General features: G+C 48.4%; 1 protein-coding gene across 2 annotated transcripts in view; it reads left to right on the top strand.

Annotated features, from left to right (window-relative positions):
* The window catches only part of CHST13 (carbohydrate sulfotransferase 13), a 65,672-nt gene extending 62,720 nt beyond the window's left edge, over positions 1-2,952 (top strand). For both annotated transcript variants that reach the window (XM_084634432.1, XM_084634433.1), the window contains exon 3: positions 481-2,952. In XM_084634432.1, the coding sequence (XP_084490558.1) occupies positions 481-1,326 (846 nt within the window). In that variant the 3' untranslated portion in view covers positions 1,327-2,952. The remainder of the gene's footprint in view (positions 1-480) is intronic.
* The last annotated feature ends 11,201 nt before the right edge of the window (positions 2,953-14,153 follow it).

The following is a 14,153-nucleotide window of genomic DNA, read 5'->3' as shown; positions in this document are numbered from 1 at the left end:
TCAGTTCAATTTAATTTTTCCCTAGCCAAAGGGAAGCCAATTCCTTGTATTACGAACTCCGTCCTGACCCCTTAACTGTGCTAGCACAAGTGGCCAGTCTATATTTAGTGTGTATGTTTTATAGCAATTTTTAAAGTAGAATTTCTCTCTTTGCTCCATTTTTCACAAGCGCGTGCTCTCTCTCTCTCTCTCTCTCTCTATTTGCTTCCACTCTCCTCCTTTTTCCCCATTGGATCTAAGTGTCAAGTGCCTCACAGCAATCAAAGCTCAGAGCTAAGGCAAAAAGTCCACATAGGTGAACTCCACAGCCTACAAGCAGAGCCCAGTGCTGGGGAGGGGAAAGCGTGTTCCACCAGAGCAGAGTGGGAACATGGACTTCATGCTCTGATTCCCATGTCTGAACTCAGTACGTCTGGCTGGAGCCCAACTCCATTTTAAGTTCAGTTGGGCAATAACGATTTCCCTCTTGTCTCTCCCCAGTTTGAGCAGTCATCAGTGCAGGCCACTCACCAGCAGAGGCGGGACCTGCTGAGCAGCGTTTGCAGTCGCTACACCCGCAAGCGGCGCCTCCTGACACGCGATGATCTTCGCCACCTGGTGGTGGATGACGTGCATGGGCTGCTCTACTGCTACGTGCCCAAGGTGGCCTGCACCAACTGGAAGCGAGTCATGATGGTTCTGACTGGACAGGGCAAGTACCGGGACCCTCTGGAAATCCCAGCCAATGAGGCCCATGTCTCGTCCAACCTGCGCACCCTCTCCGAGTACAGCACTCCCGAGATCAACCATCGCCTGCGCAACTACCTCAAGTTCATCTTTGTGCGAGAACCCTTCGAGCGCCTGGTCTCGGCCTACCGCAACAAGTTCACCCGCCGCTACAACACGGCCTTCCACAAGCGCTACGGCACCAAGATCATCCGTCGGCACCGGCAGGAGCCCAGCAACGAGGCCCTGGAGCGTGGTGATGATGTGCGCTTCAAGGAGTTCGTCTACTACCTGCTGGACCCACGCACACAAGTTGAGGAGCCCTTCAACGAGCACTGGGAGCGGGTGCACTCGCTCTGCCACCCCTGCATCATTCACTACGATGTGGTGGGCAAGTACGAGACACTGGCCGAGGACGCCAACTACGTCCTGCAGCTGGTAGGGGCCGATGCCAGTGTTAAGTTCCCCTCTTCCTCTAAGACCACCAGGACCACAGACGACATGACAGCCCAGTTCTTCAAGGACATCAGCCCCTTCTACCAAAGGAGACTCTTTAATTTATACAAAATGGATTACTTGCTCTTCAACTACTCCATCCCGTCATACCTGCGCCTCCGATGAGGGTGGTGGTAGGGGGGCCCTAGAGAACTGGGGACCTCACTCATTCTTAGCTACTCAAGACACCTCCTGCCTTCTCCCCACATGCTTGCTGTTTAGTTAATTCCTTTCCCCTCTGCCTCTCCATTCCCCTTCAAGCACGTGCATCGCATGCCGACGCCCTCATTGGGACTGACCATGTGGCGAGAGGCTGCCTTGTTGATTAGCACGCGGAATGCTTGGGCTGAAGCACCCTTAGCCCATTCCAGTGCCTGCGGTAGATTGTTCACAGAAGCAGGCTGCTATTGTTTAAACGGTCAACTTTTGTGTTTCCTTTAGATGCTAAGAGAATTCACTGCGGATCTGAATCTTGGGAAGGCTGCTTATCGGGGTAGGCTCCCTTCACGGCCTGTCCCACTAACTGAGTTGTTTGCAGCCTGGTCACGAGGGATCTCAACCTTTGATGGGCATGGGGAGGAGGTCTGTCAGAATTTTGCATAGGATGATGAGAAAAGCAATAATTTGTGTATTGTTTTCTTTGTTCTTCTCCCTTCCCCCAAGCCACTCCCTTTCCCATTGATTGAGGAAGGGGGAATGTGAACCATTGATGTCGTCTTGTGATCTAGTATTTCTCTGTGGCAAAGCCTGTTTTTATTGCTTCTCCCTCATGCTCAGTTGGAATTTTAAATACTTTGTTTTATGTACATATAGAAAGAGAAGGACAGATTCATAATTGTAAATCGATGAAGCTGCATTGCTTTCAGTGAAACTGAGCTGATTGACACCAGCAGAAGATTTGGCCTAGATATTGTGTGTGTGTGTCCTGACCAAATATGGTAATTAAAGACCCCATGACCCTTATGTGTAAGAGTAGTTGTCAACTGCTCTTTGGGTCAGGGACAGTTTTATTTTCCATCTATTTGGGGTCCCATTGTGTTAAGTGCTGTACAATCTGGTTGCCCTCTAAGGACTACCATAATATAAATGTTCAATAGTATTAATCCTTGTGTCCTGGCCAAATTCCAGTTTGGCTGCTTAAATGTGGCCTACCAAATATTCTTCTTCACCTCCTGCTATGCGGTATAGCTGATGCTTCTCACTCCAGAGATGGCCGTATTTCACTGTTGGACCAAACAATTTCCAGGCATTGTTTGTGTATCAGTTTGTTTGTAAAGCACTTTGGGAGGGGATGCACTATAGAAATGGGAGATACTTATGAAAAGATGACGCAGATTTCCGGAAAGGGTTGGGGGAAGAGCAAGAGAGAGAGTCTGTGTCTGTGTGTTAGTGTGTGTGAGAACAAAACATAGACATAGACACCTAGTGGAAGGTTGTTGGCTGGCTGGCTTTGGACAATTCATTACTTGAAGAAGAAATAAGAAAACCTAAGATTTTAATATCCAACCAGTCCAGATAGATGGATTTGCTTAGACAAAAGAGCACTTCAGTCTTTACTCTGTTAAATTCAGCTTTGGCTCTGCATATAGAGCATCTCCTCTGTAAGTAAACATGCTGATAGCAGAATTACTGTACAGTGGTGTCTGCTGATTCTGTTGTGAATACTTGACTTAGTGCAATACAGTGGCAAGGTTTTTATAAAACTCCATTGTGCTCAGACTTAAGTCTTTGTAAAACAAATGTTTTCACTGAGTATTTTTCAGCTTGTTATTTCTTAATGTCTTTTGCCCTCTGCTTCTGAACTGCTCCTAAAATGCGGAAGTTCTGTCCTTGGTTATCACACTCTGGAAGGCCAAAGTGAAATCCAACTCTGGGAAAATCTCATCAAGTTTGGTAGTTGGGTTTGGATGAGCACTGGAAAAGTTCAGATGATGATCTGGAGTATCAGAACTGCTCTGCCAGACTGGATCTGAGAGCTCATGAAAATGGCCTTTCTTAGGCTATTTTGGCACTTCTCTATCTACCTGAAACCCAGAAGCACAGAAACATATAAAAATATTACAGAATGTGACCAATGAATTTTGAACTTCTCAGAGGTTTGGATTGAATTTTTGCATGGAGGTTTTTGTGTTCATTGGTCTTACATTACCTGGCCATCTTTTGCCCATGCCTGTTGAAAACCTGCCTTGCTCACATTTCTGTGACACAGTGTCATGTTTTTGATAATTGATTGTAGTCATGGGTCAGATTTAGGACACCAAAAGGCTGACACCCGACACCAAAAGGCTTAAACACCACGCACAGCACCAGAGTAGGTGGCCATTTCTTCTAAAATGATCAATAGTGACCTAGGACCAGATTGTAAAGGTGTTTTAGGCATTGCTATGCTCAGCGTTGCAATGCCAAAGTGATTTGTGAGTTTAAATCTCATTTTCAAAAGTGATTTAGGCCGTTAGGAGTCTAAGTTCCATTGACAGTCGATGGGATTTAGACCTACAAGTGCCTGAATCACTTGAAAATGAGATTGAGGCTCCTAAATCAGTTTGGTGTTGCAATGTTGAACACAGCAATGCCTAAAATACCTTTTCAAATCTGGGCCATAGGTCACAGTGACGACATTTACAACAGTGGTTGTCCGTGGTAGGTTTCAGAGTTAGCACCCCATTGAGCTGAATGGAGCAATCCACAAACCTCTTAAAGCTGTTGCTTCTTCAGACTCACCACGACAATTTGACGTTTGTTTGCTTTGTTTTTTGTACCCATAAGATCTAGAAATGTGGTGGGTGGGTTGGTTTATTTTTATTTTTTTTTAATGAAAGCTTAACTTTTACAGAAACCAGGGAAGTGTCCAGAAATGTGGTGGCTGGTACTAGCGCACTCCAACCCCTGCTCTTAGCAGGACAAGAGACCCCACTACGGTGTTGTCTGTCTGGTCTTTCCTTTTCTGGCTACTGTTGATGACTGTGCCAGTGAGCCAGGTTAGGACCTTCACTATTGAGAGTGCTTGTGCACTTAACACCATTTGACAAGGAATATCTCTGTGATAATGAGGAGTACTTGTGGCACCTTATAGACTAACAAATTTATTTGGGCATAAGCTTTCATGGGCTAAAACCCATGAATCATAGAATCATAGAATATCTGGGTTGGAAGGGACCCCAGAAGGTCATCTAGTCCAACCCCCTGCTCGAAGCAGGACCAATTCCCAGTTAAATCATCCCAGCCAGGGCTTTGTCAAGCCTGACCGTAAAAGCTTCTAAGGAAGGAGATTCTACCACCTCCCTAGGTAACGCATTCCAGTGTTTCACCACCCTCATAGTGAAAAAGTTTTTCCTAATATCCAATCTAAACCTCCCCCCCTGCAACTTGAACTCCCTGTGATTGTATATGAGGACTGGGTGGCTCGGGATGGGGAATGGCCTGCATTGCCTTTCATCTTTAAGTTGTCACAGTTTGATAGCTGTTTGATCTCAGTCCCTGTCCTGGCAGACAGATATTCACATCAGCAAAACTGGACCCCTGAATGCCATTACTTAGCCAAGAGACCAGGCCCAAATGGGCCTGACAGATGGAAGTACCCTACCACCCATAGACATGGTCCCTTCAGGAAGGGGACAATGGAAGGATGAAGTTTATAACCCTTCTATACAATGCTGAACTGTCCATTGGAAGTCAATGGGACTTTTGCTTCTAGATAACGTAGGTGCTTTTGAAAATATCACCCTCATTGGGTTTTTTCCACCAATCATTCTGCATTACGTTGCTGTTGAACTCTTGGTTTTATTCTTGACAAAATAATGCCTTTAGCATTCCCGTTGATGTGAACTGAAATCTGTATACCCTCATGGAAAATGGCCTCTTTTTATTGCAAAGATAAGTGAGTTCTGACTGGGTTGGAGCGTTCCATGTACTATAAATGCTTTGCATTTGCCAAGCCAAACCAGCAAATTCAGCCCATGACCAAGGGCCCGTGAGTCCAGGCTTGGTATCAAAAGAGAACGGTGAGGACTGCCCGTTCCATCAAGAGGAGACAACACACTGGTATCATGCTGAGTGGTGAAGAGGGACAGTAAGTTACATATTTCCATCCTTGTGCCTTCCCCTACCACAGCTACAAGGTAACTGCCCCTTCTCATGTCCCTGCTGTCAGAGGTAAGTGTGGGAAAGCCAATTTGTGTCTGTTTGATCCAAATGGAGTTATGGAGACACCATGAGGCCAGCTAGGAAAATTGCAATCCTTTTAATTTCCTATGGGATTCTGGGCACTATGTCCCATGATTTGTGAGTGGTATTTAAAAATTGAGCCATATCCACTCTCCTCCATCTTCCTAGCAGCTCTAAGCCCCTTCTCTCACGGCTTAAGACATTTTCTGGGGGAATTCAGATTGCATAGAAGATTTTATGCAACTCAAAACTTTGCCTTCTCTTGGAAACATGACTCTAAGATGGTGGCTGTTGATGGATGACATGCCCACAAAAATCCAGAGAGTGAATCAGAAACATGGGGTGATGACCACCTCTATAGAGAACATGGAGATAACAGGTTCTGAGGAAGTCAGTGGTTCTGGGCTCTCCAAAGGATTCTGAATCAGGGCAGTTAGTAGCCTGCATGTGAATGTATCCAAACAGAACAGATGCTAGAGCCCTATCATAGCAAAGTGATTTACGTATAGCAAACCTGCTTCTGACTATGGAGGCACCGATTCTTTGTATGCAGAGAGGAGCTAGTCTGGTAATGATGAGGCTGAAGGGAGGTCGGGCCAGAGAAGCATATTGGGACCCAGAGCAGAAGCACCGTTTCCAGGGTCTCTCACTGCCAAGCATGGTGCCTTGTGCCAAACTTTGAGGAAAGTTTGCTGGCCGCAGAAGAGAAGATGCAGGAGGACAAGGAGAGCTCGAGGAACACAGCTGAGATGGGAAGAGACAAGTTCCTACCCTTCCTTCTAGGCAGGGTGGCTGACCGGGCACACATGGGGAGACTCCTGGTGCAGCTGGCTGGCTTTTCTTGAGTGAGCCCTATTCTCCTTAATTCTGACCACGGCCAGACTCTGCTCTCCAGGCAGTGATGGTCAATTGCCCTGGTATACTGCAGATTTTCAATTCAGATCCAACAGCATCAGCACCTTCAAAGCTTGTGCATCAGGTGAGCTGGGATGTCGTATACTAATTATCTACCTTCATTTTTATTTAGATCCTGTCACCATGGTATCTGAGCCTCACTCTTCTCTAGCAGAATCCAGCCAGGGACCTGCATGTGCTTTGCAGACATGAATTAAACCTCATAACTTAAGTTCCTGCAAGATTGACATGTATCATTCCCATTCTGCAGGTGGGAAGCTGAGAAGCAGCCCAAAGTCACCCAGCAAATCAGCGACAGAGCCACGAATAGACCCAGGTCTCTTCATTCCAAATCCTCTGCAATAGGCACAAAGGCCCAGCTTTCTACTCCTTAGTTCCTTTCTTTTAGTGCCTCTGACCTACTCTTCTGAGGAGATACACGTTTGCCAGGAACATCATGGTACTCCACTTTCCCACTTCCTCACATGCATGGTGCCAATGTGTTTATGAATCCTAGAGAAGCAAAGGTTTTGGCTGGTGAGTTTGTTGAGGTATGTAGCAGTATAGCATCCAGCTGCTTCTCCCCTAGCTAGCAGGAGGAAAATCTGTCTTTGCAGAAAGCTCTGTAGCTGTGACTTGAAGATACAACAAAAAAATCGATCTTTGGAGCTAATTGGGGCCATTTTTACACAGTCACTTTTCTGTGTGCCTGTCTTGTCACCATATGTGATAGAATTCTATTTCTCCTGACCTGATTGGTGCATTAATTGGAATTGCATTAATTATCTCTCTCTCTCCGCAAAGCCCCCCGCTTTGGAGCAGCTGCAGCAAACCATTTATCATTCCCTTGTGCTGAGGAGTCCAAGGCACTTCATGTGGTTTCAATCTTTGTCAATTAGAGTGCAGTGCATTGCATAAAAGGATATAATCTGCCCCCTTTCTCACTGCACTAATCAATAAACTGCCACCAAATGGCCAGCTGTTCATCCCCTTACTCTGCTGTAGAACGCAGCGCTCTCCAGAGGGCGCTTGACATGGAACTGTAATCAATTCAGTTCAACATAAAACCAAAGATTTCAGGCAGCTGAGTAATAAATCTTCCTTCTCCTCTGCCCCCTTCCCGCTCCCCTGGGAAACTTCAAAACTGGATCTAATTACTGGAAAGAGCAGAAGTAGCTGCTGTGATAATCTCACCCTGCTGAAAGGCCAGTGTGTAGTATGGGAATTGTGACACCCACAGTTGCACCGGTGCAAACCCCTGTGTAGACACTCCTATTGTGCTTTAAGAGCGGATTATTTCAGTTTAATTTAAGCCTGTTCCCATTTGAAGTAAACCAAGAGCATCCACTCAGACTTTCGTACTGGTTTAGCTAAATCAATTTAAATTCAAACCTTTAGTTAAACAGGTAGAAATCTGTGTGTAAAGCCCAAGGATTGTTCTGGGACTCGGAAGACTTGGGTTTAATTCCCTGATTCGACACAGCCTTTCTGTGTGATTTTGGGCTAGTTGTGTCGTCTCTCTGTGACTCTATTCCCCATCTCCCTCACAGAGGGCCTGCTGAATTCTTTAGAAATCAGTCACACTTTTTTCAATGGAATGCTCTGTGTGAATATGATGGCAGGTGCCCAGACTGGTAGGCACAAGAGAGCTACACATTGGTTATCCATTGATCCAGTTCTTCTGTTCACTGCCTATGGCTTTTGGCTGCATGGACCACGCCACGGGCTGAACCTTTGCTTTGGGACTTGCCGTTTTTCACGGTGTGGTGTGAGAAGAGAGATTTCTATATTTTTGCTCCACTTTAATTCTCTCTCGTGCAGGGCATGGCTCTCTTATTCATTTGTTCTGGGTGGGTCCTTAATCTTGAGCTGCCTCTGCTTGAGAAACAAACTTTTGCCCCAGCCTCCTTCCCAAAGGGTGAAAGCAGCAAGCTGAGCACTAGCAGCTATTTAAATAAAGTGAAGTTGGCTCCTAAATTTCCTTTAATGGCCCCATCTGCACTGATGGAGTGACAAAGTAACCCCCTACCACCGTAAGTAACTAGCCTTGCAGTTGGAGAGCCAAATCCTGTCCCATTGGAATAAAGGGATTTGTGCCTAGATGAAGGGGGAATGCACTGTACTTTTGGCATGGTCTGGGCTGAGATCACAGCCAGAACTTTGGTAGAGTTTGGATCTGGACTGTGGCTTGACCTCATCCCTACTGAACAACGTATCCATGTGTCATGAAGGCAGATTCTGTATGAACCCTCGGTTTTGGCTGAGTGACACCAGCAGGTACCCCACAATTAGCTTAGCAGAGTGTGCTGTACCTTGGCTGTATGCATGAAGGAAAATCACTTCAAACCCTGGACAGCTAACTCTGGGTTAGTCGCTGTCAGAGAATAGAAATGAATGGAAAATCCAGGTCAGCTCAGCCATATGTGAGGAATGAATGTGCAAATCCTGCTGTAAAAAACAACAGCAGCCCTATCATATTCTGGGGTGCAATGCAGACTAGTGAAGGGTTGTATCACCACCTACCCTGCAACCTGGGGTGTCCCGCAATGCTTTGCTGCTGTAGCTCCCAACTTGGGCACTTCATAAACAGCATGGAGGTCACACCCACAGTGTCTGTGTATAGGCACAGCCCTGACCCCAGCTTCCTGTCAGCAACACACCAGCCACACTCTGGCTTCTTGTAGCCTTGGTTACTACTTGCAGGGTGACCACAACGCACTCCAAGTCCTATATTTTCCCTCTCCTGGGAAAGTAGAGAGTACTCAGATAGTACAGAGCTGTTGCCCCTGCAAGGGGTCAATACACAACAGTTCATTCCTTTAATTGGCGTTACCAAAAAATTCCTTTTAAACACCGGATTAGTTTTGATTAAAAAATAAAACAACATCTCTCTCAGTGTACTTAACTAAACATAAGTGAATAGAAGAATAAGGCAAAGTCAGACATGGTTACAAGAAAAATAAAGACAAAATGCTTTCTAGCAACTAAAACTTTACAAACTAGACTTGGGTTCAAGGTAAAAATCCTTCCACGATCCTAGCAACAGGCTGCCTGAATTCTCAAGTCAGGATCTGCCCCAAAAGGCCAAAGGGCTGGTTCCTCTGTCGTCTGAGAGGGCATATGCACGCAAGAGAGAGACTGGTGTGTTTTTGCCCCTCACTTTTATAGTCCAATCCCCCTTTGAAGTGGGTTAGTCTGAGGCTTACCCCTGAAAGCAAAATGTACTCAAAGAAGGCAACATGGGGATGGGGGTACAGGTGTCCCTGTGCTCTTTCTTTTCCCATGTGTATGCTGAAATGCAGATTTGCTGTCTCAAGGACCCTGTTTACTACTTATACATAAACTGAGATTAAACACACATGCCTTTGTTTAAGCTAGACCTGCTAAACCACTCCTGCCTAAGCAGGGGTATGTGGGTTTGAACACGTGCTACCACCATCATATAGGGGGAATTTGTAACTTTACAGATCATGTTGCTACATCTATTTCACCATGATATCATTGACCAGTGAGTTACTAGTTTTTGATTTTGTACAAAGATTATTACAATAGTGTGTAGGCTGTGAATACAGGGGTGCATTCAGTCACAAGCCCTCAGATGGTACTTATTTAAAAATTGAATCCTTCCCATTGATCGTAAGATGCTTCCACCTGTGCGATACCTATCCGGCATTGTGAGAGACACAGCTCTTGAGTCAAGGTGTTGAAATGGCAGAGGGTGAGTTCTGGGGAATGTACAGTTCCCTCAACAGCAGCAAATCCTTAAACAAGAGGAAGGGGATGTGGCCTAGTGATAAGGGTGGCTCAGAAGCCCTGTGTTGTGAGCTGTAAAGTAGGGGTGTGTGTGTGTCATGATCTTTACCAAAGTGGCTTGAGATTCCTGGATGAAAGGTGCTGTACACATGCGAAAGGAGGGGCAAAAGATCAACTCTCAGGTCTCACAACCTTGACAAGTTTACACTGAGCAATATGAGGAAACTTGGGGTTTAGTCCACTGCATTGCTGTGTGACTCTCCAACTCACTTAGGCCCATATTGGCAGAAGTACCCTCTGTTTCTTTTGATGTCCAACCTTAAATGCCTACGGCCTAATTTTTCAGTGCTGCGGTGCAGCCACACAACCCAGTGACGTCAGTTGGCATTGTGGCTGCCTGACACTGCTGAGCAGTTGCGGTTGGGCATCCAAAAAATTAGGGGCCACTTTGGTCTTTCTCTCCTTCAGCACTTCAGAGGCTCCAACTGTAAAATGGGTGTGCGGGTACTTACTCCTGCTTCTCAAAAATGCTTTCAGATCTATAGAGGAAAAGCTTCCGGTAAACATGTTAAGGCAGGGGCCAGGCCTTCCTGTGTGTTTATACAACACCTGACACAACTGGGCCAGATCCTATTTGGGATCTCTTGGTGCTATTGCAATACAAATGCATAAAAATGCAAATTACCGTATATATTATAAACTTAAAAAAACTGATGGCTTTAATGCTCTGCTTTTCTGGCATCACAGTGGCGAAGGGAAAGACAGAGCCTTTCTCTAAGCAGTCCCAACTACACTGCTCTTCATTCTTCAGACCATAAACCGTATTTCCTGTACAGCCTGATATTAAACACCCCTCCCCCCACCCCGCCCAGCAGCTTATTTAATGACATAAAGGTTCTTCTGCCAGTGAAACAAAACTGAGATTCAGTGATGCCAAGGTTTCCTTTCAGCGCTTCTTGGGTGACACTGATTGCCTTGTTTAACCAACTGGAGGAATAAACAGGCTTCCTGTGAAGGGGAAAATTACAGCTGTGTTGTCAAGTATGTCTTTGGAGGCAGTGTTCGTCGTGAAGGTTTTTTCATCCCCCCCACCCCCCAGATTTGCTTGTGTTTACCTGTTGGCTCTTGCACCCTGGGAGAATGCTACACTTCTAACCAGGCATTGCTTCTGGAAAAACACTGGCTTATGCTATGACCGCCGCTGGTGAGGTTACGGGGGCAGTGTATGCTGGGGAATACTGCTCCCCCTCTCCCCCTGCACCAACCCTATTCCCTCCTCCGGTAGGAGGCCGAAGTCATCGCCTCCTTTGCTGAAAGCAAGTTCTAGCTGCAGTGGTGATGCTCCTCAGCCGGCCACGGGTCAGGCTGTTCCTGCAGTCCCAGCCCTTTTGTTCCTCAACTGTGAAGGCATAATGGAACAAGAAGGGGATCTTACCAAGGGAAAGGGGTAACTTCTGCTCTCTTACATGGGGGTAAAGCAGGAGTAACTCCACTGAAGTTGCAGTTCTGCAACAGGATGCAGGTGCCTAACTCCCTGTGGATTAGGCACCTAAAGCCCTTTGAGTTCTGGCTTTAAGTCCTCTAAACCAGATGCTTTCAGTAAATAGGCTAAATGGGGCAAGGTGCTAGTTCACCAGGCAGCCCGGGCCACCTGAACATGAAATCGGGGGGGGGAGTCCCCTCTCACAGTGGCTTCACACTGCTGTAACTCTATTGACGTAATTCCCAGAGCAGAATCAAGCCTGTGGTGCTTTGTTCTGCGACGGATGCAGTGGAAGTGGTAGCGTGGGTTAGATGGCAGAGCAGCAGACACTCCAGTGGTCTATTCTGCCTGTAACTTGTGGGAGCTTGAGCGTTAACTGCTCTGGGCCTGTTGCCCCACCTCTAAACTGTAGATAATGCTAGAGGGGTGCATACTTGATTACTGCTAGACTCTGCACTCACTGCGCACACCTGTGACTCCTTGCAGCCCTTCATTTCCCCCACCCCCTGCCTGTGTGCTACCCTACCCTCCCCCACTATTTCAGGGGCTCCCAGCAACCCCTCCTAACGCCCTTCCTCATGCCAGAGATTCTGTGTGTTGCCTGGTCTCCTCTCCCCTGCATCCCAGGGTCTCACATGTCCCACCCCCATTCAAGGCATTTGTGTACCCCGTCCCCCATTCCTCCGCCCACCAGGTTCTGTGTGTCCTCGGTTAACCCCTCCTCCTCACTCGATATCAGACTATCCAATTCTCTGCAAGGGCTCTGTGTGCTGCCCATTGCCTCCTACGTAGGGTGTCCATACATCCCGTTTTGGCCAGGGCAGTCCCCTTTTTAAGCCCCATCCCGGATGTCCTGTCTTCTTTTGGCAAAACTTGGCTTTTGTCACATATTGCTTTTGCCAACTGATCAAGAGCAAAAGGAACAAACGTACACTTTTCCAAAAAGTGGGGTGTGTCCCCAGGGTTGGGCGGGGTGGCGAGGTGTCCAGCCCGTAGCCCTCGGCGCTGTGGGGTTGGGCCATGTGGTAATGCCAGGTGGTTCAGGCCAGCCCTACGCAATGTCCCATTTTTTACTTTGGGAAATATGGTCACCTTACTTCTATGCCTATTACAGGGACTCTGTGTATCTCCTTTTCCCGCTCCCTTTCTGCCCCCTGGCTGTGAAGGGACAGGCGCCTGGCTGGTGCTTTCTCTCTCGCACGCGCTTTCCCTCACCCTGGAGCAGGTTCTGTGGTGGCAGCATGCTGGAGGGAGGGAGCCATAAAACTGCCTTGCCTCTCTTCGCCCTCGGGCTACCCTGACTGGTTGCGGTCTTGGCTACACTATAGAGTTTTGTTGACTAAAGGTATGCTGATGTAACCCACACACCTCCTGGGGGTGGTGCTCTGTTCCCCTCTACTGGCACCGAGTTGAGGCTCATGCATTTAGCTCCAGAGGTCCCCCGTTCACGCCCTCCTGCCAACGACTGGGGTCTGTCGGTGTTACACTGACATAGAACAGCTGTTTTAATTAAACCGCTGCTGCATGTCCACACTACGCTCCTTGTGCCAGCAGACTGCGTCCACACTAGCAGCTTGTGCATTCCCACAGAGAGCAGTGCACTGGGGGTAGCTATCCCACTGTGCAACTGGCTGCGGGGTGCTTCAGGAAGGGGTTGCGGTGCCTCATGGGGCAGGTACAGTGCCGGAGGAGGCAGGTTTTTCCATCCCATCATTCCATGGACAGCCTACTGGACTGCCAACTGCCTTTCAACTGAAGGGGTGGGGGCGGAAGAGACCGTGTGCGAACTGGGACAGTGTGTATGTGAGAGAGACACACACACACAGCAGCACACACTCTGTCTCTCTCACATACACCCCCCCACACACACACACGCTTCCCCACCAGCACACACTCTCTCACACCCCCCCCCACAGTGTGTGCTGGGGAAGTGTGTGTGTTGCGGGGGCTGACATGCTGGCTCTAAGTTCAGACAAAGCAATCTGCACAGCACAGCAGGAGCTCCCCCATGTCCCCTCTGCAGCAGCAGCCCGCTGTGCCTGCCCGTGTTCCTCGTGCTGGGCAGAGCAGGATTCCTGCCGAGTTCGCCCACAGACCAACGAGCCGCACCCTGCGCTGTTGACCGTAGCGGATTAGCCACTGGGCCGATAGGGCTCTGGTCAACTGGGAGGCCCCAGAAAAAAAATCCACCGCTCAGTGCCCCTGCCACTGGGCAAAGCCCCAGTGCCCCGACTCTGCTCCTCAGCAGAAGCCATGGGACAGGGGAAGACACCCGCGCCCACCCCATCCCTGGCAGAAGCCCCCCAGCATCCCTCAACCCTGTTCCTGGCAGAAGCTGTGGGACGGGGGAAAGACCAAGCCCCTCCCCCACCATCCTAGCAGAAGATGTGGGGCGGCAGGGGAAGCCCCTACCGGCAGAAGCCTCCGGACAGTGGAAGACCCAGTGCCTCCCCTTCCCTGCCGACCCCATCCCCGGCAGAAGCTGTGGGGCAGCGGGAGAAGCCCCAGTGCCCCGACTTGATCACTGGCAGACACGCTGGGGGAGCGGGGCGGGAGATGCCCCAGGGCCCAGACCCTGGGCCCCGACACAAGCGCAGGGCGTGGCAGGAGAAGCCCCAGCACATGGACCCCTGCTGGGGCCCTGGGACTGGAAGAGCTT

Source organism: Lepidochelys olivacea (genome assembly GCF_965140295.1).
Source record: "Lepidochelys olivacea isolate rLepOli2 genome assembly, chromosome: 7".
In the NCBI taxonomy this organism is placed as follows: Eukaryota; Metazoa; Chordata; order Testudines; family Cheloniidae; genus Lepidochelys; species Lepidochelys olivacea.
The sequence above is the reverse complement of the archived record's forward strand: the minus strand, read 5'-3'. Positions and strand labels throughout refer to the sequence as shown.